The 24,826-nt window shown below is 38.9% G+C and overlaps 1 protein-coding gene across 1 annotated transcript in view; it reads left to right on the top strand.

The window, feature by feature from the left end:
* LOC124632685 (LIM domain only protein 3-like) overlaps positions 1-23,031 on the top strand; it is a 37,113-nt gene extending 14,082 nt beyond the window's left edge. The window contains exons 2-7 of the mRNA XM_047167625.1: positions 11,641-11,728; positions 18,845-19,088; positions 19,215-19,340; positions 19,447-19,588; positions 20,831-21,028; positions 21,334-23,031. Of these exons, the coding sequence (XP_047023581.1) occupies positions 11,683-11,728; positions 18,845-19,088; positions 19,215-19,340; positions 19,447-19,588; positions 20,831-20,998 (726 nt within the window). The 5' untranslated portion in view covers positions 11,641-11,682 and the 3' untranslated portion in view covers positions 20,999-21,028; positions 21,334-23,031. The remainder of the gene's footprint in view (positions 1-11,640; positions 11,729-18,844; positions 19,089-19,214; positions 19,341-19,446; positions 19,589-20,830; positions 21,029-21,333) is intronic.
* The last annotated feature ends 1,795 nt before the right edge of the window (positions 23,032-24,826 follow it).

Raw genomic sequence — 24,826 nt, 5'->3', positions numbered from 1 at the left:
TTTCATGGCGGCTTACAACAGCTTTTTGATATTAATTTTGGGGAAACTTTGTTCTAAAAATAGAGGTCTTACAGATGACATACAGAATGTAGGCACAAAGTTAGTCATGGTTTAATTAAAGCGTTGGTGTGATGCTGGGCGGCGGCAGTGGGTAGCGCGTGGCGGAGCGTAGAGCGTGGCGGGTAACGCGCGCGTGTGAATGCGAGCGATGGCGTGCGGCGCAACCTTAAAAGCAATATCCGGCGCCGCGCGCGCCGCCCGGAAATGAACCGGAAACGGCGGTGTATTAAGCCGCAGGTACCAGCCCTTCAATTTATAAACGCTTGCGGGCACACTCCAGCCTTTAGCCGCCTCTATTGGCGCTCTACTCTCTTCTCGCGGATATATCCGGATCGGTTAATTTGTAACTAGCACTTTTTGCAAAGAGTAGGTACTGCGTTTATTCTAAATCGAAGTCGACTTGGAAATTTTTAATAAAATCTTCTACTTCGTGGAAAACAAATATACAAGAGACTTATTCAAAACATAGACGAGGACAATATCTAAAATTACATTCTCTCGGCCTGAACTAACAGTGAAATGAAATAAAGTCCGCAAACAAAAGTTTGCAAATCCAATATGATTTGGCGCGTCGGTAAACATCGGCAGCATCCCGGTGATATCGCGAACGAATAACATTAAACTTTGTATGGATTGAATGTAGAAAACCAATTTCGGTGCTCGGCGAGTGCGAGCCGACGGGATGAGGGTGTCAGAATGCTTTGACAGCTCTCTGATTGAAAAATACGGAAACCTGTTTATGGAGCAAGTGAGCTCCCGTGCGAGGCTCCGACTGGCGACCGATCACGTGGCGACACGCACTACATTTGCAATTATATCGAACCCTGGAGCGGCATATCGCTCTCTGTGGGACCAGACAATCAACCAATTATTTACTTAATAACAGCTGTTTGTGTGCTGTTGGTAGCACTCTAACAATTTTCACATGGCTGTCAAAAGCCGGTGGCGCGGCGTGTTCATACTTTTTGCCGAAACTGTTTCATTAGCGACATCACAACGCTTTGTATGGGCCATTAGCACATGGTTAGGAAATATTTTCTTGTCCGTGTTAATAGCGTCAGGTGATATTTTGAGAAACTTATATACCTAGACGTGCGTGGTTACGTTTATTTTACGCGTAATTCTTGTGCGATTCGTTCTTTCTGACCGTAATTGTCTGCGCTACTAAACTATTAGCCCCTTAGTTTGCAAAAATCTTACTTACTATGCAGTCTTCCCTCAAGGAGTAGAGCCCTCAATATAAAATCAGTGATGATAAATGATCGAAGAACTGTGCACGTTATGAAATATCTCATAAACAGGCGCTCAGAAACGGCCTGAGCCACGATATATCACGATTTTGGACATCAGCAACCAGCTATTGGAATTCTGCAGATGATTTTCCTTAAGAATTTATACGCGCGGTCGGACGAACCAATCGCAGTAAGGATTTCGGGATATGAGATCTGCGATTCATTTAAAATGGCGAAATTAAACGTCTAGGAGATTACCAGTTGGGTCGTTTGGGGATTACACCGAGATAACTAAGACGTTTATTGAACTACTTTGAGAAACTTTTATTAAATTTATATCTTATCAGTTCTCTCAGATCATTTAATAGGAAATATAATTTACAATCGTTTCGAAAGGCAGTTGGGAGTTTGCTGAGTTGGGATTTAGTTTAATAATCTAACTGGAATTTCAGTATTATTTGCTTCGGTCTGGTTGAAGTATACTCATAAATGGGATAAAATATAAGTGCGGTAATTTAAAAAAAAAACTTAAATTAGCCCTGTTTTATAAAGGTGGCCTGTGTTAGAAACCTAAATTAACACGCTCGTTACAAAACACGAATTCCCTCAAAAACCCCTGACGAGTTCGGTCATGTAATAAAGCTATTTATAATAAATTAAGGTATTGTGTAGAGCGTCGTTCGCGAGTAATGTGCATGCATTTAAATTACGCTCAAATGCGGCATATGAGATGGCGCACAGGAGTTACACTGACACGTGAAAAGATTTTGTACAACTAAGACCAGATCACTTATACGAACGACTAAAACATTCATTAAACAATTATGAATTCAGAGCCTCTAAGCTTCTTGGAGAACACAATGAATGTAGCGATGAGACATTTATTTATGTTCAACAAATGTAAGATTTTTTAAAGTAAGTATTAATTGGCCAACACGAAAGCGGTAAGTAAAACATTCATATATGTATCAGTTTGTGAGCAAGCATTAAATTAAAACGTTAAAGCTGTCTCCGGTTTCTTTGGAAAGCGCCGCACGAAACTCCATTGTACTCAATTGAATCGCGTCTTAATTACAAAACGGGTGAATATTTAATTAAAAACTTTCCGCACGCGAGTAATTCCTTATTCCATGTATACGAGATTGAGTCAGCGTCGATTCCTCTTTTCTGCGAAGCCGTCGACATTCGACAAGGGTTTTTAATTGAACGTCGACCCATTGTGCTCGTTAAAGCGATTCTGAGTTAATCACCACGTTTTTCGTTCGGCGTAATGGAAGAAAGTAATTATCAATTAACTGCTCGATAATGGATTGCGGCCGCTTATCCGCCGGCTTATCTCGACGTGTAACGACCCACTCCCCGTTTTATCTTTTTAATAATGAATTTAAATCATCAATCATTTCCACGGGTTGTGTCAATATCGGATATTATGTTGTTGGGCGTCGTTGCGGCCCATTTGCACGCGCTTGGTGCTTTGCCAATAATGTAATTAAGTTGGATATTGCAAAAAAGTAGTGGATAGTAAAATGTCGTGGTGACATTAGTTGGATATCTGGGTGCGGCAGCGGCGGCTCGGCGGCGCATGCTACGGCGCTGGGTGTGTGTCAGCGCGATTGTGAAACGTGAAGCGCGGCAGCAGATGACGTGATATTGTGCCGTGAATTAGCATTGTAAATGCAATCACAGGTGTCAACCCGACACTCGCTCGTCGAATTTATGCGCCTTCCGCTCCGACCACTATGAATATAACAATTTATTGTCTATAAATAACGATTAGCATCCAACGCCGCCCCTCTAATGAAGCCATTAAATTATTCAGTTATTTCAGAGATTTCAGTGAAGGTAGCTTGTATTTAGCGCTAACGCCGTGATGTAAATGATACTGCTTCGCATCGCTCAATGCTCGGTGAAGGTAAAATGTCTGTCTCTCGTTCCGTTTAATAGCCTATTTGCCTAATGACTGGAATGTCTAGTGACAAGTGTATAAAGTTTCACATCAATCAGAATTATCTGCGTAGAAACCGGATTTTGTTATTGTATGTTGTCCGACAAAACAACCATTAAGCGGATTAAACATGTACGGAATCAATTAAGGCCTTAAAAGCCGAGTGCGTTGCTTGTGAGCTTGCTGAGCCGCTGGCGGGCTTGCTGGCGGCTGACAGACCGCCGCTATTAAATCTCATTAAAATACCTAGTGGACGACGATCACGAACACTTATTTACTGCACTCGAGCTAAGTTATTGCAGCTTAAGTCAACGTAACAGCGCTGCAGCGCCACAATCAGCCTCGCTCGTCTGAGCGTTAATTAGCTACATTATCGCTGAATCTACAGCGACGTGTTACAATGACAATTATGTGGGGGAACTGTACCGCAAGCGATATATAGCTACGCTTAGCTGTGTGAGTATTCACTACTAGTAACTTGCCTATTGTGTAGTGTTTAAATGGGAAGAGAGTGAGGGCCGTAGCACCTAATACCTGTGTAACATTTTTACTTTACTATTGATGTTTATATTAACTGTTTGTTGACTTGAATGCATATCCAGTGTAAGCATTTAATTCACTCGGTTAGAGCTTTTAACAAAAATATCAGACAATCATGCTTATACTACTTACTTTATGTATTAATGAACATTAAGTTGACAGCCACTTCAGACATGTGCTGTTGATATGTAAAGATTACGGATACAAGCAACATTAATTAAGCACTACCCTTTTAAAATGTGTCCATTATTACGGACATAATTACATTACTTTTGATTGAATGGTTTCTCAATGCCTGAGTCATTTTAAATAATTACATGAATAATCAAGTTTGCTTCAACAGTGCCCTGCCTACATATCTACTTAAACAACAATATATTCATTAAACAAGTTCTAGGAAATCAACCAATTAATTTAATTATCAATAATGCTCTTACATTTTTTAAATATCAGCGTTTTTGTAAGATGTACGCGTAGTTCCAGTCAGAAATTATTGGAAACGATACGTATGTATCTAGTTATTCATGCAGATTAATTAGTAAGCAACTGGATCCTGTCCCCTGTACTTATTGACAGCGTAACAGAACACCCTTTACGTGAGTCGTTCTTTTTTAATACTAGTGGTCACAATCGCTAAGCATGATGTACAGTTGACGCGAGGGTTTCCACGAAGAAGAGAAATTCAAAGTAAAAAAGTTGCAAAGGTATTTCGACGAAAAGTGTACGAGTTAACATCGCAGAAAAGGAAAAAAATATGTTGCAGCCACCCTCACAATTATTTATAGGTACATTAAGTAACATTTTTGATGCACAATCCAGGAGAAAGTATAATGAACAACAATTAAATTCATAAAGGGTTAAGAAAATAAAGTATTCTAAAATTCATAAACACGAATTTCAAAGGCATCAATGGCGACATCTACACAAGTTGTGTGTCGTGTCATGAGTGAATTGATGGCGTGAAACACCATACATAACGTCCGGTACACTTAATTATAAGAGCACGGCTTATGGCGGCGAGTTTTATGTGCTAAATTATGCAGACTGTCTGGCTTAATTTGCGCAAATTACATTTCAACCGGCGGTTTCGCGCCTCGCCCGCCTCGTGGGTAGATTAAAGGAACTTCGATTTGATACACCTCTATGTAGCTATTTATACTAATTGAAGCTCATGAACGATGTGGTGTACAAGAAATCGCTTACAATATTGCAGGGCTTAAATAAGTAAAATAGAAACGTAATCTTGAATGTTGCATTTTAATATTTCGTTCAACAATAAAGACCATTTTCATGATGGACATACACATTACGAATAATACCAAGAACGACCTAATAAATGCGCATAAAAAATAACAATAGCAAATAACTAGGTCAACTAGAAATGTCTGTAAAATATTTTTTTCATTGAAGCACTTTTAATTAGACATAGACGATGTAAATAAGGCGTAATAAACATGAACATAACAAGTGCATAACAGACAATGATGAATATTGCATTAAAATCTTACTCTTTGCTATCGGCTTCATGAATAACGAATTAGAGTTCAAGTCGAATAACATTTAGAAACATTGAATAATACGCAAATAATCGTAGATACGATCAAATCGGGCACGCAACGTCGCGAGGCAATAAAGGTAATGTAGGCAAGGTATTTGCCAATATCCTCGTGGAGTGGCCCTCCCAAATATCTTGAGATTGTATTCCCCCTACATAAAAATTGTTCCGGAATAGAGATACTACCCGGATAAATATTCAATTTCACTACGGACGAAAAAGATTTGATACCTTTGGTACCTACCAGGTTTATTGGATGATAGCCTTTGGAATGGTGTGGATAATCATATTCATAGTTTTTCGACAAAATATAGATGAGTTTTTAGATGAAAATAGTTTTTGTGCGCCGATGGTGACCCCCGATAGTGATCTAAATTCCATCACGGGCCTACAGGCGACAGCTATGCCGTACAAACGCGATTCCTGATCGAATTTGCAGACAAATCATTTATAATAAAATCGACAATCAATACCTGGCTATTAGAGCTTTAGTTAGGAAGTTAACGTCTGCATTACGCATAACAAAGAACTACATTATTTCTTACCAATTGATAACAAGGAACCAATTTTGTAAAACCAAGTCTTATTTTGTGATTTAATATTGTTCCAAAAATATAATGTTGTAAAGAAATAGCGAACTTTGTAAGAAATGTTGGTCTGTCCGCGGCATATCCACTATTCGCGCGACCCTCTTGAGAGGTAAAGAGAGAACGACATGTAGATGAAAAGGGCAGCTGAATCTAATACAATCGGGGAAAGCGATACTCGCTACTATGTTAGGGTTGACGATGTTCGTCGTTTCTGAGAATCATATTGTATATTATTCCGAATATTCTGAAAGGTTATTGAAAAAGTTTTCGTTGTGAGATTTCTTTGAATGTATATCTACATAATCTCAAGCGGGTCGATAAAACGTATCCCGTTTGGCTTTATAAAGGGATAGTTAAGCAATAATGGAAAGAGAAACAAACTATGTAATGGCTTGTTTAAGTTAATCGAATTACGTTCAGCCCCTATTAAGTTGGCTAGAACAAATTCAAACAACAAACAATTCTGTATTTATGCCCCATTTCGTATCACACGCTGATAACTACAGGAAAGTAGTTAAAGAGGAATGTAAAGTTTTATTGCGTTCCGTGATACGGGCGCGGGCGCGCACAAAGTATCGCATTGTTAGCAACCCTAGGCGCACAGGGGCCGAGGGGTGGGGCGGCCGGGTATTGAATGAGATTGCTTCTTACTTCGGCAAATGGATCACGTAGTGGATGAGATGTCACAGTGTTTTAAGATCCCAATTCGACCGATCCGTTGGATAGTTATACCCTCTACTTATATGTATAACGCTAACAGGCTGCTTTGACAAAATCTCCATAATAGGATACGCTAGGTAGATCTAATAGCTTAACTTGATTTAAACGAAATAGATAGGTACATGTTTTCAAGTCACTCTGTTTACTTTGGTGGGTGCGTTTCAAATTAGTTATAGAGCATATAGTCAGTCGTCAAGAACATTGTGCAATTAACAAGTTGGTACAACACTATAATACTTGAGCGTTCCAAGTTAGGTGTTTAAAGTATCCATTACGTAATCAAGTAGATACATTCACACCCAGTAATTGGGAAATTCCCGAGCCGGGCCGCCGCCGTAGCCGCGTCGGCGCGGGCGGCCGGGTGCTGAAAAACAATTTCACGCCAAATCTTAGCTTGTGTTTTCCTATTTCCTTTTTATTTATCTTTTAGTCTTTCCTTTTCTCGAGAATCAATTTCACGGATGAGCGTCGCGATGATCTCAGTTCAAAAAGCGCGAGGGTAGCGGCGCTGGATGGGTGCACGCGTGCAGTCCGCTGGCCGGCCGGGCGTCCCGTGTCCGCCCGGGAGGAGCGCGTCTCGCTCTCCTCATTACCCGGGTGACGCAACGCCGCGTCTCGATAATAAGCTTTCTGCTCGCTGCTCCTTGTGATTGGATGGGTTATGCGTGTGTTATCTGCGTGTGCTACTCATGATATATCTCGCCCAATTTTCTTTTACATCACTCCCTAACGCTTTTAACCATTTTTCAATCTACGTTCTATCTGATGGCTCTGTGTACCGACAGTTGGATGTAATTAAATTTTAATCGCGAAATCGCTGAATTAATGACTGTGAAACAATGTTGTGTAATTTACTGTATCGTACAGCTAAGTACACTGAATAACAGTGATTGTTTTGGCGCACACCCAGATGGCAATGCGCATTTTGCTGACGTGTAGAGCATGAGCTGCAATACTCGTACGTACTCTACATTTATTTACTTGAATCTTTTTAATTCCAATCTCAAAAGAAGAGATGGATGGGCTACTTGCCCGTTTGTAAACTAGCTACTTAAATAATAAAGATGTAATGGAGTCAAAATAAAATGCTGACATGAGATGCCTTTTAAACATTGAAACGGGCCGGAGCTCAGCGGGCCGGTTGAACCGCACGCTTCAAAATTGTCGAGCCCAGGCGCCGGCGCTCCCTCGGAATTGACAATTTTACGGGCGGTTTATTTCCGGACACCGAACTTCCTTGGTCAGAGCCGCTCCCTCCGGCCGCCTCCCCAGACACCCCACAACCCCTTCGCTTAGCGCTGTTTGTCTGCAGATACACACTTCTAAAACAAACAAAATTAGCGATAGCACCACTTTGTCTAAGTCCTGATTGAAATTTCACTTCGTATTAGAACATTAAACAAAAGTACTTTTTTAAAAGTTGCTTAAGATACTCACACAAGGTAGCTATCTACATAAAATTTACATTGTATGTAAGTGTCTTAAGCGAAAGCTTCCCACTTAAAAGCTCTACAAATGCACTGAAAGCTCTTTCGCGCACTAATCCCAAACCTTTTAGCTGCAATCAAAAGCCCCGAGCGCTGTGTGCGGGGCGCGCGGCGGCCCGGCGACGTCATGCTTGTGGAAGCGACTAGGAATTTAATTTACATTTTTAATTAAGTTAAATTTTGTTCGAAAAGCTTTCACAGAATAGGAGTTTTCTTGATTAGAGTTCAGCTCAGCCTGAAGTTTGAGATTGATTAGTGGAGCTTTAATTGCTCTCCTCCGGTGAATAATGAATTCGATCAGCGGAGTCAGAGGGAGTGTCAAACAGATTACATTGATGCTAATGTATCAAAACGATTTTCTTTCCTTTGATAGCTTCTTTGTTGTATACATCTAGAGCAGTATTAAAATATAGTACAGCCTACTAAATGCAGCGGCGGGTAGGTCCACGTTGCGCCTCGCGCGGTGTTTGACGACGCGCCGGCCGGCTGCCACGTAATTGATGGCGGGGGTGAATTTTAACGTAATGCTGCTTAATTGATCGTGTTGATAACATAATCATAATGGACCTACCAGATTGTAGTCAAGTATCTACTTGCTTGGCGCCATTCTACTTTGTATAATGCACATCAGGAGTTCGTTTTGTAGGTTACCCCTTCAGTAATAACTTTTATCCTCCTCTTGAAACTCTCTCAATTTTTTTGTTATGATTTTATGATAATAGTGTATAAGCATTGTTATTTATTGTATAATGGCGTACATTTTTCAACATCCGCCTGTCGTTGATCTGACAAATGGCCGAATAAAGTTAGCTACTTTAAGGTGTGGTGTAGCTTTCTCTCGTATTATAAAACACTCCGATTGGCGCATATAAATCGGAAAGGGCACAAAAGAGCCGTATTATAGCTGACGTAAAAGCGAATAAATAATCGACTTCCGCGAAGTACTCTCGGCGAGAACAAGTCGAGAGCCAGTGACGTACGATTTGACGTAGAATATTTTATCCGGTACTGCGACGCCCGTCATCCATTCCACTTATCCCGGCACTCTGTTGAATTTTTGACACGCCGATGGAGTACTGCCCTTTTCTTCAGGTGGTTTAGTGGGGCAAAGTCCTTTAAATTCGCATTATGTGTGGGGCTCCGCTGCGAAGATCGTTTGTCAGTCTCACACTACAAGTAGCGACAGATTACCGCAGGGGACGCTACATTCTTTGTGTGATTGTTGTCACGTAAGTCGACAAGACGCGATTGTTTGCGATGTAATAAAGAAGGGCTTTTACGTGGGTGCTTAAACTCAAGGTATTGTTAAAAAGATATACGGAGCATTACTGATTGGCGAGGCCCGAGCGCGGCGCAGCTGTCCGTCCCCACCCGCCGATCGGACCGAATCCGGCGCACAGCAATCCATATTAGATTTGCCCGCTCTCTCATATCCATTCTGAGATGTTCATATTTTATTGGGGCCAATAAAACGGATTCATGAATATGAGAAATGCATAACGAATACCGTATTTATGGATGGAGGCGTGCTCGCTCCGGCGCGCTCCGCGGATATGTCGCGGGTAATTTGATAGCCGCCTTTGTAACAGGTGCTGATGGGAATTTCGATGCGGTTATAAAATTTTTTCATTCCACTCAAGTTTGATAGCATATTCTGTTTTATTTTATACTTGTACTTGATGTTATTCTTCACATATGATGTTATTTACAGTGTTTCGGTATTTTAAAAGCCAATTGTATACAATTGAAACAAGTTAAATACGGGTTAAGTGCAGTGCCTTCCAATTGTTTCTGAATGTATTTTACAAATCACAAACAAAACAATTTTTGAACTGTCAGAGTAATGTTATTAAAACAGAGATAAAAACATATATAATACTGAGTAGCTCAAGAAGAAGGTACACTACTATAAAAATCCATACATGTCGATTAAATTATCGAAGTGTGCAATTTTTTTGAAATTTGAGTACATTTCAAGCTCTACTCTATCTAGCTTGTTTCTGGATTACGAACATGGCGTAAAATATCTGCTACGTATGTTTATAATAGATAGATCAGTATCGTACATTAAATAGACCAAAGATAGTAGTAAGTTGCGCCCGCGCCGGCGCCGGAAGCCTATAAATCGTTTCAAAGTATTCCAAAGATGGATCGCTTCATTGCAACCAGTGGCCCAGATGATAAAGAAGGGTCTTCCGACGTTGAGAGCATTCTTAGTTCATTTAGTTTATTTACGAGATGATTCTCCTTTGGTGGGCGCTTTGTAGTCTCTAGGCAGGATGATTCAATAGCAGTCTATGGTCGCAAACACGGAGAAGTTATTCATGGTGAAATTTTTTTAATGTCTCTAAAATAGTGGTACTTCTGGTCAATGTTATTTTAGATATGAGTTTGAAATGAACCTTTGAATCGATTTACTATCTTGCTCAATTTCAAATTGAAACACTCTCAACGCAAGACAGCTTTGTTATTTTTATCATCGAGAAGACAATCAATTATGTCAATGCAAGTGTAGTATATGAAAAAAAAATATCGTGTCCCAACCATTTATGGCGTAAGAAAATTGATGACATCCAATATGCACACGAGACAAGCCGCAAGAGATATTAGTGCCTCCCCAAGTTTCAATTTACAGCTTTGCTTGGACGTCTCAACCTTCACGGAATAATACTACCAGATAGTGCGTTTGTTATTCATGTTACATTTGAAATTGGACTCTAAAGCGTATTTCTAAGACAGAAAATTATGTGAAGCCTCAGTTGTGTTTGGATATTGAAAAGGAGACCGTAGTGTGTAGTTTATAAAGTTCATTTCATGTAGGATGATCGCCCTGGCTGGTACCGTTTGACGGCAGTTTGTCGGAGTAATAAGGTCTCGCGGAGTGGACGTAAGGAGAGGATATCGTTTATTCTAATGAGGTTTCGTAGCTAGACGCGTGCTGCTGGGGTTCGCTCTCAGCGTATTACCTTCCTTCCAGCACTGGGTGGAATTCTTTGTAAATAAGGACATCTTTCGCATACAACATCGATGTAGAGGTATACGTATACAATTTGGATTTAAGTGCTTTGCATTCTGGCTTTGTGAATTTGATTTTCGGTCTCTGATGGCGTTGTGAATTTTATATTCGTCTTTGGTGATAAAAAAGTAGCTGTATTATTTTTATTGGCCTTTAAATAAGGAGTCCAAAGCGTTAAATCTCAAAACAGCGCAATAAGCATAATTATTGTTAGAAGAACATAACAATAAATATGCGTACTAAAACAATCAATATCATTTTTTTATACATATATACGAATAGTTAATCTTAAATAGGTATTCGAAAATACTGAAGAACATAATGTTTTAACTATTAATATGATACTGCATAAAATGTTTCTTAGTAAATAAGTACTTCCTAAGGAAACCCCAGCTATTTTAAACAAGATCAAAACTGGAACATTCTCTATGATGAAGAGCATTTAGTTTGTCAAATATTTCATGTGTTATTGACAATAACTTACTATTGTTTCAGGATAGAAGATTTGTTGTGTGATGCGCGAGTAACGACCTCGCCATGATTCGAGATCCCCCGGCCATGCATAAGCCCGACAGTGCCAACAGTGAGTACTATTGACCAACTAGAAATCCTACAAATCATAAACTCGAAAGTTTGTATGCTTGATTGTTTGTTCATCTTTTACGTAAAAACCACTGAATGGATACTGGCTGTAATATAGCTTAAATATCAGAATAATTTGTAGGCTATTTTTTATCCGGGAAGCTATTTTTTATAATACTGGGTGCTAAACTATTTATACAGCTTAGTTACTCAAGAGAGGCGTAATATATGTCGGTGACAAAAAACATGTAGCCGGATGGCCTTAATTCCGTGTAAACAAACCCTTACAATGTTCTTGATAATTTATATTCGCCCACCTTTAAGGTGAACGTGCACTGGAAAGGTCAAGAGCTAAGATCTCTTTCGTAATTAAAACCTATTTTAATACAATTTGCGACCGATGCAAGCTTGATAACCTGTCATGTTTACGTAAAGGATTCATTTGTTAAAACAATGCATGCATAAATAGCGCTGTAATTATCGAGTATATATTTATTAACATACAATACGATTTTAAATTTAAAGACGAGTGTTTACGAGCTGTTAACGGTCTTGTAAACATTGAACACACGATATGAATATTTAAGGAATGGAATTATACTTAGGTACCTACGTGTAAATAAACAATAGGCACTAGTAAGCAAACAGAAAGTAAATCAAGGAACAAAAAATATAAGCAGGGACGTTTTCGTTTTGCCGACGTCAATTTTTTCATAATATTAGGACAAACAGGTCGCGAATAAAACGCGGGAAGGGTTGTGCCATAAACCGCCCAGTACCGTCCGTCGCGATATTAAAAAGGGGACGAACGATATTGCAATATCACATTTATGCGAAATGTCCGACACCCAGATCGTATTGATAAAAATAAGCGATTTTTTATTGTGCCCCACAAACTTGTACGGAGTATGTTTTTCTACGGTATTGCTGATTGTAGTCTGTATTCTTGAACGGCTGATGGCTGATATAAAATGGTAAAGATTTTTTGATATGACGTCCGTAAACGAAATCTTGTATCCGTAGGCAAATGGAGCTGTATGATTTACAGAAAATATTTCAGATTGAAAATTATTCAGTAGACGCTATAGGGAAGTTCAATGAGAAAACTAATTTTAAAGAGATATTAGACGTTCAGCTTTTATTAAAGCTGAGGTTACTTAAAATTTTATCCGATAGTAAACACTTTAAGTTTCCACTTCTTTCAAGCCCTTGTATTAAATGTAATACTACCTAAATAGCGTGAACGTAATCACAGCTCGTCGATTTACTAGCGCCTGTGCTGGAGAGGAGACTGGCGCATTGGCCAATTTCGTACACGTGGTTATTACCTCATATTTCACGATAACGTAGTTATCCATGAGGAAGATTTCAATTTCTTCAGAGAGAACAAAACAAATTCACATGAGCATCAAATGCAGCACGAGCACGGGCGGAAAATTGCGGAGACAGTGCGGGTGCGAGGCGGCGCAGCAGCGTGGCGTAGCGTGGCGGCAGCGGCGCCCGCGGCTGCTCTGGGCGGCCCTGATAAAATTTATGGCCACTTCCCCTTTAAAACAATATTGAGGGCTCAGTTGGGATTTATGTCTCGCCGCTGCTGCAGCGACTCAATTTATTCTTCAATTTTTCATACAATAACTCACACACGTATTACGAGTGATGGATGAAAAGGACTAACTTTCGGGCTTTAATAAGAGCCTCCAGATGCGAATCTCCAAATTGGTTGAAGTTTATTGCCCACTTATGTCAGGCTTAAGTTTCGCCCGGAGCCTTTCTCTGAGAAAATAATTTATGACGTAGATTGTCTCGACTTTGTATACGTTTGATTGTCGTTTTGGGATACGATGTATCATCTAGTGATGTGCATCACAAACTTTCTTTTTCATGCCGACATACTTTAGGATTTTAGATCAAGTGTATTGCAAAAGTTGATGAAAATTAAATAAATGTGCACATAATGTTTTTGAAAAATCCAAACACACCAGATGTAGCTGAGTTGTAATGAATAGCCCATAACAAACTTCATAGCTTATCTTATATTTATAGTTATCAAACTGCACATTAAGCTACATACTTAATATGCAGTTTGCTAATATTTAGACCATATAGCTAACGATTATTAAAGAAACGATAATACCCAATATTTATTTTATTCCCTTATCGATGTCTTTCCTTAGGCCCAACACTACGAGTGGTAGCAGAAGTAAAGAATGAGTGCTGAATATAAACAAGAAGTTATTATAACTGTATGTTATTACGCAACAAGAATTAAATGCCTCTTCATATCGCTTTCAGAACGAAGTTAAGGGAATTCTTTCTTTAGTTTTCTTGAAACTAATCGAAATCAGAGGATGTGTCCCCTGCCACTTCTGCCGTGGGTACGAGATTAAAACATTCTTACTTGTTCATTTAAAATGTAGAGTGAAGATCTGTTAACAAGGGGAAATTATTAGAAAAGAAAACACAATTCTTCATGCGTTACCGTGTTTTTATGTTAGATAACAAATACGCACTCTTTGTGGTCGGATGCATAAATCATTAATGGAAACTATGCACACTCATAATCATTTATTTCCATAATTAAATATATTTGTTTAGACAACAATTTCCTGTTCAAGTTGAAGCTGATTAATCTTTCCAAATTGCTAAGCCGGTCTCTTTTTATACCAGTAATGAAAAGCAATTAAGATACGGTTTTCTGCCATCAAATAATTGAAATTTTAATTGCTGAAAACTCTTTCCTTAGAAATCGTTTACCACTGCCATTAGGCTTAATTCAAAAATTAATTTAAACTTTCACAAGGTTGAGCTGGGAAGCGAGCACCGGCGTAAAAGCAATATCAATTTCATAATTTTAATTAAAAAAAAAACTAACTTCTGTGATGACAAAGTCTCGTACTTTTTTAATAACGGAAATGTTAACGATGGCGGCAACAGGGGAGGGTGGGGCGTGTTGCAGGGTGCGTTGCCATAGGTCAGTTGGAATTTTAATAAGGCGCCTGCACCTTCACCTTTGCACCTCGTTATTTACCGCTTTACGGGCAACTCGGGAGATTTACTTGGAACATTATTCTCTGCTAATTTCCATAACGAGTTCGATTACGATTAAGGTTATGATAAAGTTCGGGGTGTTTAATATATTGCTTAGAGATTAGATTTGATATTTAGCTTTGTGGTTTGCTGGTCGTTCCTTAGGAGTTAGTGTAGGTTGGTTGTCACAAACAATACAGACAATAGTCCTAATTAACACCAAACTAAGTTTAACAGTCGATTCAAATAAATAACAATTAAAAAGTGTCGCAATACTCATGTAAGACGATCGAACATACAAGTACAAACATACTGTAAAAACCTAATGCAATAGATGCTATCGCCGTTACGTGTGTAACGTTATTCAGGGCGAACATCCTGCTAGTTATTTTTTACATTTTAATCGCTATTAATGCAAAACCCGCATTTGGTTAAATCTAATTACAGCCCGCATAATGGATATCGCAACAACGCAATCAACTCCATTGTTTAATGAGTGACCGGCGACTAAAACTAAATAAACTGAACGACCATTTAGAATAGCTGCAACCACAATCATTATACAAATCCATTAGTATCGTACTTTAGATTATACCGTATGATTATGTATTTGTTTTAGTAATTAAATTGAATAAGCGGTTTCTGCTAAAGCTATAGCCTTTGTGTTAGATGAAATTTTAATTAATTATGTTTGTTTATTTTATTAATTGAATGCATTATGGTCGGTAATTGTTAGTTTCTTCAAAGTTCGCTTTGTTTTTTCGCTTTGACAAATCGTTGCCAAGAGCCGACGGAAAAGAAATATTCATGTGGCGCGCACTTTTGAGTAAACAGTAGGTTAGCTACCTTAGTCTGACACTGCGTTTATCTGTGATTTCTAGAAATGAAAATATTTAAAGAAAGTTTAATTGAGAAAAGCTGAAGCTCTTTCAGCACTATAGCAAGTCTTCAGATCTCGTATATTTTGTTATAATGTCCTAATGTGTCAGTATGCACAAAACACATCGCACAAAGCCTTCGTAACGATGCAATTTGGCATCTTATAGTACTAACATAGTTAACAACGCGAGTGCAACTCTTCTGTGCAATGTCAACATGCTAATAAGTCCGACAGTATATTCCTAAATGTAGATTGCATACAATTTCGATGGTTTATTTCTTAGAAAATGCTAAAGCCGGAACTTTATTGCGGCTATACGTGCCTATTACTGGCATCGAAGTTAATTGTTACAGTAAGCTGTTGTGATACATTAGCAACATTTTATGATTTCATGCAGAAACCACTTTATTGAAGTAGAAACGTATTCCGATCATTTACCACAAAACCTTGTAGAAATCTTGTTCCAAGAATGATGCATAGTCAATGTAGGCATGTTACGTTAGAATATAGGGATGGCCAACTAATTGCAAAATGTAATGAACGATTGTAAATTACGCGGAATGTCGGTGTGCTCGTGATTCTTACTAATTACAATAATAACCTGGCATTAATTAATTCCGAGGAATGTGTTTTATGGAGCATTGCTAAGAACAAGCATTTTGAAAATATGGCTGTAAATAACAATTTTGTAGACTTGCATTTTTGTTCGACTAAAACCAACTAGTCTGCAGACTGAAAAGTTAGATTTGCTTTTGATTAGAATCGAAGTTTTTAACAAGATTTTAGTTTAAAGCTAACATTAAATTATCGATTTAAAAGTGTAGAAGGTAGTTTTTCCGATACGCAAGCACTGCTTAAACTAGTTGTATGCTTCAATAGAGCTCGATCTAACCAATAAAGAACTGGAGTTAAAAGTTATGTCCCTGTTTTCTTTGTCTGCAATTCAGTTGGCAATACATACGTATAGTGACATGTATAATAGCTGAAATTCATGTGAAGTAAAACCGGTAATAACTTACTGTTCGCATTCTACTCGCGCTTCCAAAACAAACGGAAATGAGTTTCGTCGCTAAGAAAGGATTTTCTGAACGAAAGTCCATTACGGATTCCAATTAGATCCCATGTTTAGATGTAATTTCGTGGTGAAATTACAAAATTAATATTGTGGTACCGGAGGTAGGGGGGACTGACAGAGGGGCTGGGTCGGCAGACGGAACTTGTAGACCTAGCCTTAGTAGTGAGGAGCCAGAATTAAAAATAAGCACTTTTTGTACCAGTTTTTGTAACTTCCGTTTGTTCTTCGCAACAAGTTCGCAAGTCGCAAATCAAACTTTGTAGGCGCAGGTACACAAAACTTAATTTGCAGATTACTCCGCATCCTATTAATCTTAGTATCAGCTTGTGCACCTTTGTCACCCTACTCGTGCTAAAATAAATTACTTTTCATCCATTTCCGGGTTTCTTTTCATTTCGGCGCCTTAATACGTTGGCGGCGGCCAACCGGCTGTGTCGGCGAAATTATACTGCCGGCCCAATACGGTAGCCAAGTCTCTATCAAATTCTCGAGCCGAAGGTAATAAAACGAAAATAATACGAAACGCCTTCCCACCAGCGGATATTTATGTACAGTCCATGTTACTAACGCGCCTTTTATTGTTTCTTGATGGTAGTAACTTCGACACCAGTGTATTTGTAAGCTAATAGACATGACTTGGTACAGCCCCACGATTCTTTATTATTGATATTACACGTTTTCCATTTTTTTTATTCTACCTATATCTGCAGATACAGCTTTTTTAAAGCAGTCTAATTGAAATCCGATTAATTTATTAGTACAACTTACAACACTAACCATAAGTAATTGAGGTATGATAAACGAGGTAAAAACCATGTGCTACAGATGGACATACCATTACCAAAGTAAATGGTATAAATCGATCCAGCTATTAGAACGATGCGCGGTGCACGTAATTACGGCACTAACAACATGCATACAACCTGGAATGGTCAAAACACGCCAGTAACCGCACGCCCGGCTGTCGCCTCCACGCACCATTCCAAAGAAAAATACCGAGATTTTTGAATCGCTCCCGGTAAAACCAACATTACATACTAAATGTTTTTACCGTGAAGTAAACTAACCGCACTCGTACATACCTTCTGAGAATATTAAAGGAACCACATTGAATTGATTAGCTTTTAACGTTTCGCGTGAGCGCGTTTCGGTAATGGTATATAGTGGAAATCACCTATAATCCTTTTACCGCCCATTACTACAAAGTCGCCTTTTGAAAAGGAGTTTTAATATTTTTTTTTAACCAGGGTATAATGAGCTCAACCTATTTACTTGTAGAGTAATTAGACAACATCTCGCCCCTTCGGGCGCCTGCGTTGCTCTACGACTACCCCTTGCGGCGTCATACCGTACAGCTAATTGTGAATAACGACGCCCGGAGGCCGCACGTCATCTTTATTATTTTATTAGTAAAGAGCCGTCATTAATATACCCCAATTAACTTTATTGTCGCGACGTCGGCTCCAATAAACGAGACGTATCGGCGGCAACGGCGGCGATGCGCAAGTGATCGATTGCGATGAGTTATGTCCACCTAGTTACCCCTTCAATTGGATCCTTGATTGGTTTGACGTACGCACTATTATTATGTGGACCGTATGCCGATAAATTGGAATTGATTGTCTGCTAAATGTCTAAAGCTTTATTTATTTGTAATATGATGACAATTATAAAATGCGATACTGTCCGTAAAATATGTTCACGTAACTATTTATTGGTTTAAAAGGAAATAAAAATTGTAGCTTAGCCTTTTATAGCTCGAATGCTTCATAAAGTTTTATTGGGTGCTGTTAATGCACATAATGAGTCCGCATGTTACAATGTTGCAGTTTTTTTATGGTGTGAGAAAAATGCGTATGCGCATCTTAATGACGTCAGCGAGCAACGACTGCATGTCACGCGGCGCGTCTTTGCTCGAATTAATTGACGCAATTACAAAGTAGAAAACAATCGAGCTAGCTTAATGCCATAACGAGGCGTATTACGAGCAATTACTGGCGTGTACCAGCACCGTAGCGAATCATTAAATCAAACCATTACTTTTTCCATTTCTGTCTAATATGCATACCTGCATAACATAGGTATTGACTTTCCGTGTAGCATGTTTAATGATAATTCTTATGCTTTGTTAACAGGTCAACAGGATGACAATAAATACGGGCTCACAGTTAACAGCACGGTCACCGGTAGCACAGGGGGCGCGAGACTATGCGCTCAATGCGGGAAAGTCATTACCGAGAGGTTCCTCCTCAAGGCGATGGAGAGGTTTTGGCATGAAGACTGCCTCAAGTGCGGCTGCTGTGACTGCCGCCTTGGAGAAGTCGGCTCCAAACTATACTACAAGGCAGACCTAATGCTCTGCAAAAGAGACTACCTTAGGTAATTGACCTTACATAACTTATATCAACATAAAATTATTGCACATAAATGATTTTAATGTAAAGAGCTTTCAGTGTTTTATTAGCGGTAATTACTTTATATTTATAGCTTGATTATTTTTAACAGGTTATTTGGTGCCACAGGCAACTGTGTGGCCTGCAACAAAGTCATTCCCGCCTTCGAAATGGTCATGCGAGCAAAGAGTTTCGTTTACCACTTAGAATGCTTTGCTTGTCAACAGTGCAATCACAGGTAAGAATAAAATCCGCGAACAATTAATTTAAAAATAAGACAACAAATTTTGAAACTGTTAATAAACAAAAAGTTGACAAAGTCTTTAGATGACCGCTTGTTGCAGGTTTTGCGTTGGCGACAGATTCTACTTGTGCGACAACAAGATTCTGTGCGAGTACGACTACGAAGAGAGGCTGGTGTTCGCCAGCATGGCCGCCAATCCCAGCGGGCTAGCACACATTCGCCGCCAAGTCAGCGGACTACAGGTGAATATTTACAGAACGACTATTTCAGCAACGTCTAGACTGCTTTCATTATGAACGGATTTATCTACAACAACGTATGCTTATTGATTGACCCCATTCATTGAAGTCAATAGCTCCATTTAGCTGTTTGTGAGTACGGCACTCACGTATTCCAAGTGTAGTCGTTCTCGTGTCTCAAATAAACTGGACAGGCATGTCATGTTCCGAGTGTATAATTATCTAAATCGGCCGTATTGTCAGTTCCCACCGGAGGTGGTTTACGTGGCTCAGCTCGAGTTCGCTACGTTGCACGTCGGGCCGGGACAGCTGACGTGGACCAATGCGGAGTGTGGGACCATACTTACGCCTGAACCGCCACTTGCTTCTCAGCTATTAAAATATTACTCACTTAATGGCCACAAACTAGCACGTAAATCGTCATTAGATGCAGAGTTATAAAGTGATAAATATTTATCACTATTCGTGCAGTACGTGCCTATGTAAGAACTTGCATAAAATCCCATCATACATAATGCTTGACAAGATATTTAGTACTCTTATAGCCTAGCTAGACCTTTAAACCCTGATTGTAGTGAGCATAACAAATGTTTGCATTGTACTTTAGTCAAACGAATATTTTTTTCAAACGTCTCCATTCGGAATAAAGGGCACGTGAAAAAGTCGACTCGGCGGAGTAAATAACTCCCACAAGGACACTGTTAGTGGGAGATTCTATCTCCACTTTATTATGTTTCTTTTGTGATCATTAATCTTTCTCGTACGAACGCTTGTCGGAATGCGAATGTGGGGGAATCTATTTCATTTTATGAGTCGCGCGAGTGGAGGAACCCATTCAGCCGCGCGACATTTCTAATCGACTTTTTGATTGCGTGCACGGTCTACTGTTGGAAGTGTAAGTGAATTATAAAACTGATTATAAGCAGTCTTACGATATTTAACCCTGTGCGTCACTTTGCAATCACGGTTCGACTATTGGTTATTTTACTGCTTTGGCTGGCTATACTATGAGTATTACCAAGTATACGATCTCCGACTTGCACCTTGGTCACAAATCGGGCGGCTGCAAGGACAATTACTGAACACATCTTGTCTTGAATATGTGTCTGAGGATGGCGATGTAGTATTGGACTCTTCCTTGCGTAATTTTCATTTGTTCGGACGTATAGAATAATAGATTGGTACCTGTTACCCATATGGGGGACAACTTAATAAATACGTTAATGTATTATATGTTTTGTGCAGTCACCCACAAGTGGTGGTTACGTGGCCGGAGTGGGGGGTTGCGGCGGCGGTGCAGCGGCCGGTGGAGCGATGGTCGACAAGGACGGCGGCGGCTGCGCGGGCGCGGATGACGCGTCCAGTGGCTACGGCAGCCCGCCCGACCCCGACGTGTGTGACGCCGCGCGATGACCGACCCTGCAGCGCCGACATCTCGCCTCGGTAAGCTGCTTATGTTTGTGATGTGTTTCTGATTTACTCCAGTAAAATATACTTCGCTTAACATCAAATAAATATGTACTCAACATTCCGATTACTTGGTTTATGTACTCTTGTACAGCCAGGTATGGAATCAGTGATATTTGCAATCTACTTATAAGCTTAATATAAAACCAATGTTACACCCAACACACTAAGATACACCCACTGATCTCAACAACACTTTATTATGTCGATTGTAGACAAGTAGTAGGCCTCTCGCTTTTGTTGTATGTTTTCTTGAAGCTAAAATATTGTTATGTCTGCAGGTAAAGCCTCATTGAGTGTTGGCGAGGCGCGCAGGCTGCCTGCGAGCCCTGGGCGTTAGGGCGAGCATCTTCGGCATTGACGAACGTCTTTCTAACGACACAGTTATAGACACTAGCATGACGTTCCGTTCCTTCACCCCACATACAAACTAGCCATCACCCTACAAAACTACCTTACATAGAAAATAGAGTAGTCTGTAATGCTTTATTTTTATATTTAGTTCATAATGAAGTCTTGTGAACCTAAAATCTGTAATGAAATCTCGAAATATTCTTGATATTAAGGTGATAATAAACAGTGAGGTGGCCAGGTATTCAATGTTGTAAGCCGACTAAGTGCAGATCTACGGGCAGATGTCGGGAATATATTAGTGAGCGGTGCGCGCGAGTACATTAGACTGGAGGGCGCGAGGCGCGGGCGGCGGCCGACGACTCGGCTCGTGGATATGTGGCCACTTTACAAAGTGTCCGGGATGAGTCGCGATAACGTTGTTAGAACACGATATTTCCATTATGTATACGATTTGAGCACTTGTTTACATGTTAAGATAGCAGCGTTGCGTGGGTAGGGCGCGCGCTCTCGCTTCTACTTTATTGTACCTTCAGTACCACATCTTGCGCTTAGCCAATTTAGACATGCCCCGTACCAATAAATAAGACAGTGGAAAAAATGCTCATTACGTGCCCACAACCTTAGGTCTTTATTTGAAGACATTATTTTGAATTTTACTTAGGGAATAGAGTATTATCAGTAATATATTCCGTTCGATGTAGCGGCTGGTTCACCCTCGCTGCGGAACGAGCGGATTGTTTATCGATTGTACTTTTTATCGTGATACAACGATTCAGGTCCAGACACTAAAATATTAATTGATAAAATCGATCTCATTGTTATGGATTGTATGTATGTACATGTACTAAACATAAATATTGTTATCATACAAGGTATGAAGTTTTATTGATCGTAATTTCTTACTTTTATTTACTTTTGATTGGTTATGTATATTAATGTTATTTTTTACCAAAGATAAGTTTCCGTAGAAGGGTTTTCTAAATAAGAGAGTCTACAAAAATGAGCTAAGATTGTAGATGTATAGTGATATATTTGGTACTCTGAAGTGGTGCAATGGTTAGTTAGGTACCTCTGTATGAATATTAACGTTTAACTGTTTAACATTTTTGTGAGCAGCCATCTTATTTATAAGCGATTCTTGAGGTGATTGTTTGTAATAAGAGTCACTTATTTTTGAGAGACAGCTTGCGCTCTCCGCGGCAGTTATTGAGCGTGTACGATTATGAATAAGATGGTATGTTTTCCTTTCCGCCACAGAGCTTCAGTGAATGTTGATCGCGCATTAAATTGTAACAATCTTGAAATACAGATGATTATGCTAAAACTTTATTTTGTTTAATAATAAAACAAGTTGAAACCTCTATGTAGATAAATGCTAAAATTTTCTAAGATAGAATACCTAATGTAAAATAAAGATTTCTACGATAAATATGTATTTATGTAAAAAAATTGAACTGTCGTTACTTAGTACCTACTATTGGCTATTGTAAAATGTTCCATGAATTTTTAATACTACTTACCATAAAACCGATTTAATAATATTTTTCAACTTCATAAACATCGACAGAATATTATTTCAATTTGCCGTTAACGTGTAAATAAATATATTTATTTAATGATTAAAATTGTTGTTTTACTAACTTCCTGTATACTCAAGTCAAATTATATAAGGTTCCCGGATATTTATTATTGTTTAACTTTCACACAAAATGTGTGTTCTGCCTTGGTTAAACTTATTCTTATTCGAAGGCTTTTGCAAAGTCGGGAAATACAAAAATCACCATACTATTCTTTCATCAAACTAAGATGCTAAAGATGTAAAAAAAGGAAAATGTTTAATTTCTGCGAAAGCTTTCCCAATTTTAATGAGTCAACAATCACAACAAATATTACACAAACCCCACATGTATACTGACTTCGAAAAAAGTCAGTGTACATTATTATATTACAAAAGCTTTTAAGTCGATTGCCGATCAAATATTACAGCCCCGTTCGTGAAAAGCACTTAAAACGATTCTCATGCGCAGTGCTGAGGCGTTCGAGCACTCCACAGGTACTCCGAGGGTGCTACTTTGTGCTAATTGGCCAGAGGCCTTTACACCAAGACAAACATCTTTTTAAATTCGTTTAAAAATACATTACGCTGTCAAATAAAAACTAACAATAAACGCGTATGGACACGCCATTTTAATTCTCTTTGACGAACCGATTATTACAAAGTCTTTTTATGTATTCTAGACATCAATGTACAGTAATTACTGTAAAAAGTTTTTATTGAGCTATGGATAATGACTCTGTTTCTTTTAGTCAAAGCTATTGTTGAATGGTAAATTATATACTTCGTGGTTACTGAACACACATGTTGTTTACCACGCTAATTACTCAATTCAAGAGAATTCAGTTTACCAAAGAATTATAACTATCTAAAGGTCTAGTAAATAAAAATGCCGATAAAAGCTAAATAGGTAGGTACTTCTAGTGCTATATTAACTTAACTGTCGCAAAAGAAATGTACCTACTTAGTCATTACAGACAACATATTTACTTGAAATAAACACAATCAATTATTTCTTAACATTATTTTTTTGTTTAAAAAAATATTTTTTTGCAATAACTAATTATGGGTACCCATTAAGTTCATAATAAACTTTCTCCCGACAATTATTAATCGAGTGTATAACAAGCTGAATGTTTTAGTGTTTGCGCGGGGTGGGATTGTCCATAAAATTCTCAACGACGAGACGCATTAACGAGCGTCGTTTAGTTGTTTGCTGTTTAAATAAGAGCTGTAATGTAATTTTAATGAGCTCACAAAAATGTGTGCGGGTTCCGAGTATTCACGGACGTCGCATCGGCGCAAGCGCAGTAATGACTGACGCCGCGCTCGTCTTGTCGCACACGCTTATCTTAACATTTAAGAGGATTATCATACTTTATTACACGTATATTTTATTGAAAAAATATTTTAAGTATCTTTATGCACGCATCTCCAAGAAGTTTTAAGGATTTAATGTCAGCGTTGTGTTGCGCTGTGTAGGCTGACACATAACATCTTTTTTACATCCTGGTTCTTTAATGGTAAAGTATTTCAATTAGGATATTGTCACAAGCTCCGTATTAGGGGGGATAAAAGGTTAATTACAGTTCATAGGCAACCCCAAAAGAATTTGGGTGCAGAAAGAATAGAATTTGCCTAAATTATTGAGAGCTGCGGGCGAACGCTCGCTCGTGAAAACTCACTTAAACTTTTTTAATTAAATTTTGGATTTTTCTCGTCGACGCCGTAAGGAATCTTATCCCGAAGCTTTAGTCAAAACGTTGTATTAATTAGTCGGCGCACTGAAGACTAATGACCATCGTAATCGACTTTTACGGAGCGGTGCACTGTGACGCGGTGACAGCGACGATCCCAAACTCTAA

Source organism: Helicoverpa zea, chromosome 8 (genome assembly GCF_022581195.2).
Source record: "Helicoverpa zea isolate HzStark_Cry1AcR chromosome 8, ilHelZeax1.1, whole genome shotgun sequence".
Lineage (NCBI taxonomy): Eukaryota > Metazoa > Arthropoda > Insecta > Lepidoptera > Noctuidae > Helicoverpa > Helicoverpa zea.
This window is presented reverse-complemented; position numbering and strand designations above follow the sequence as displayed.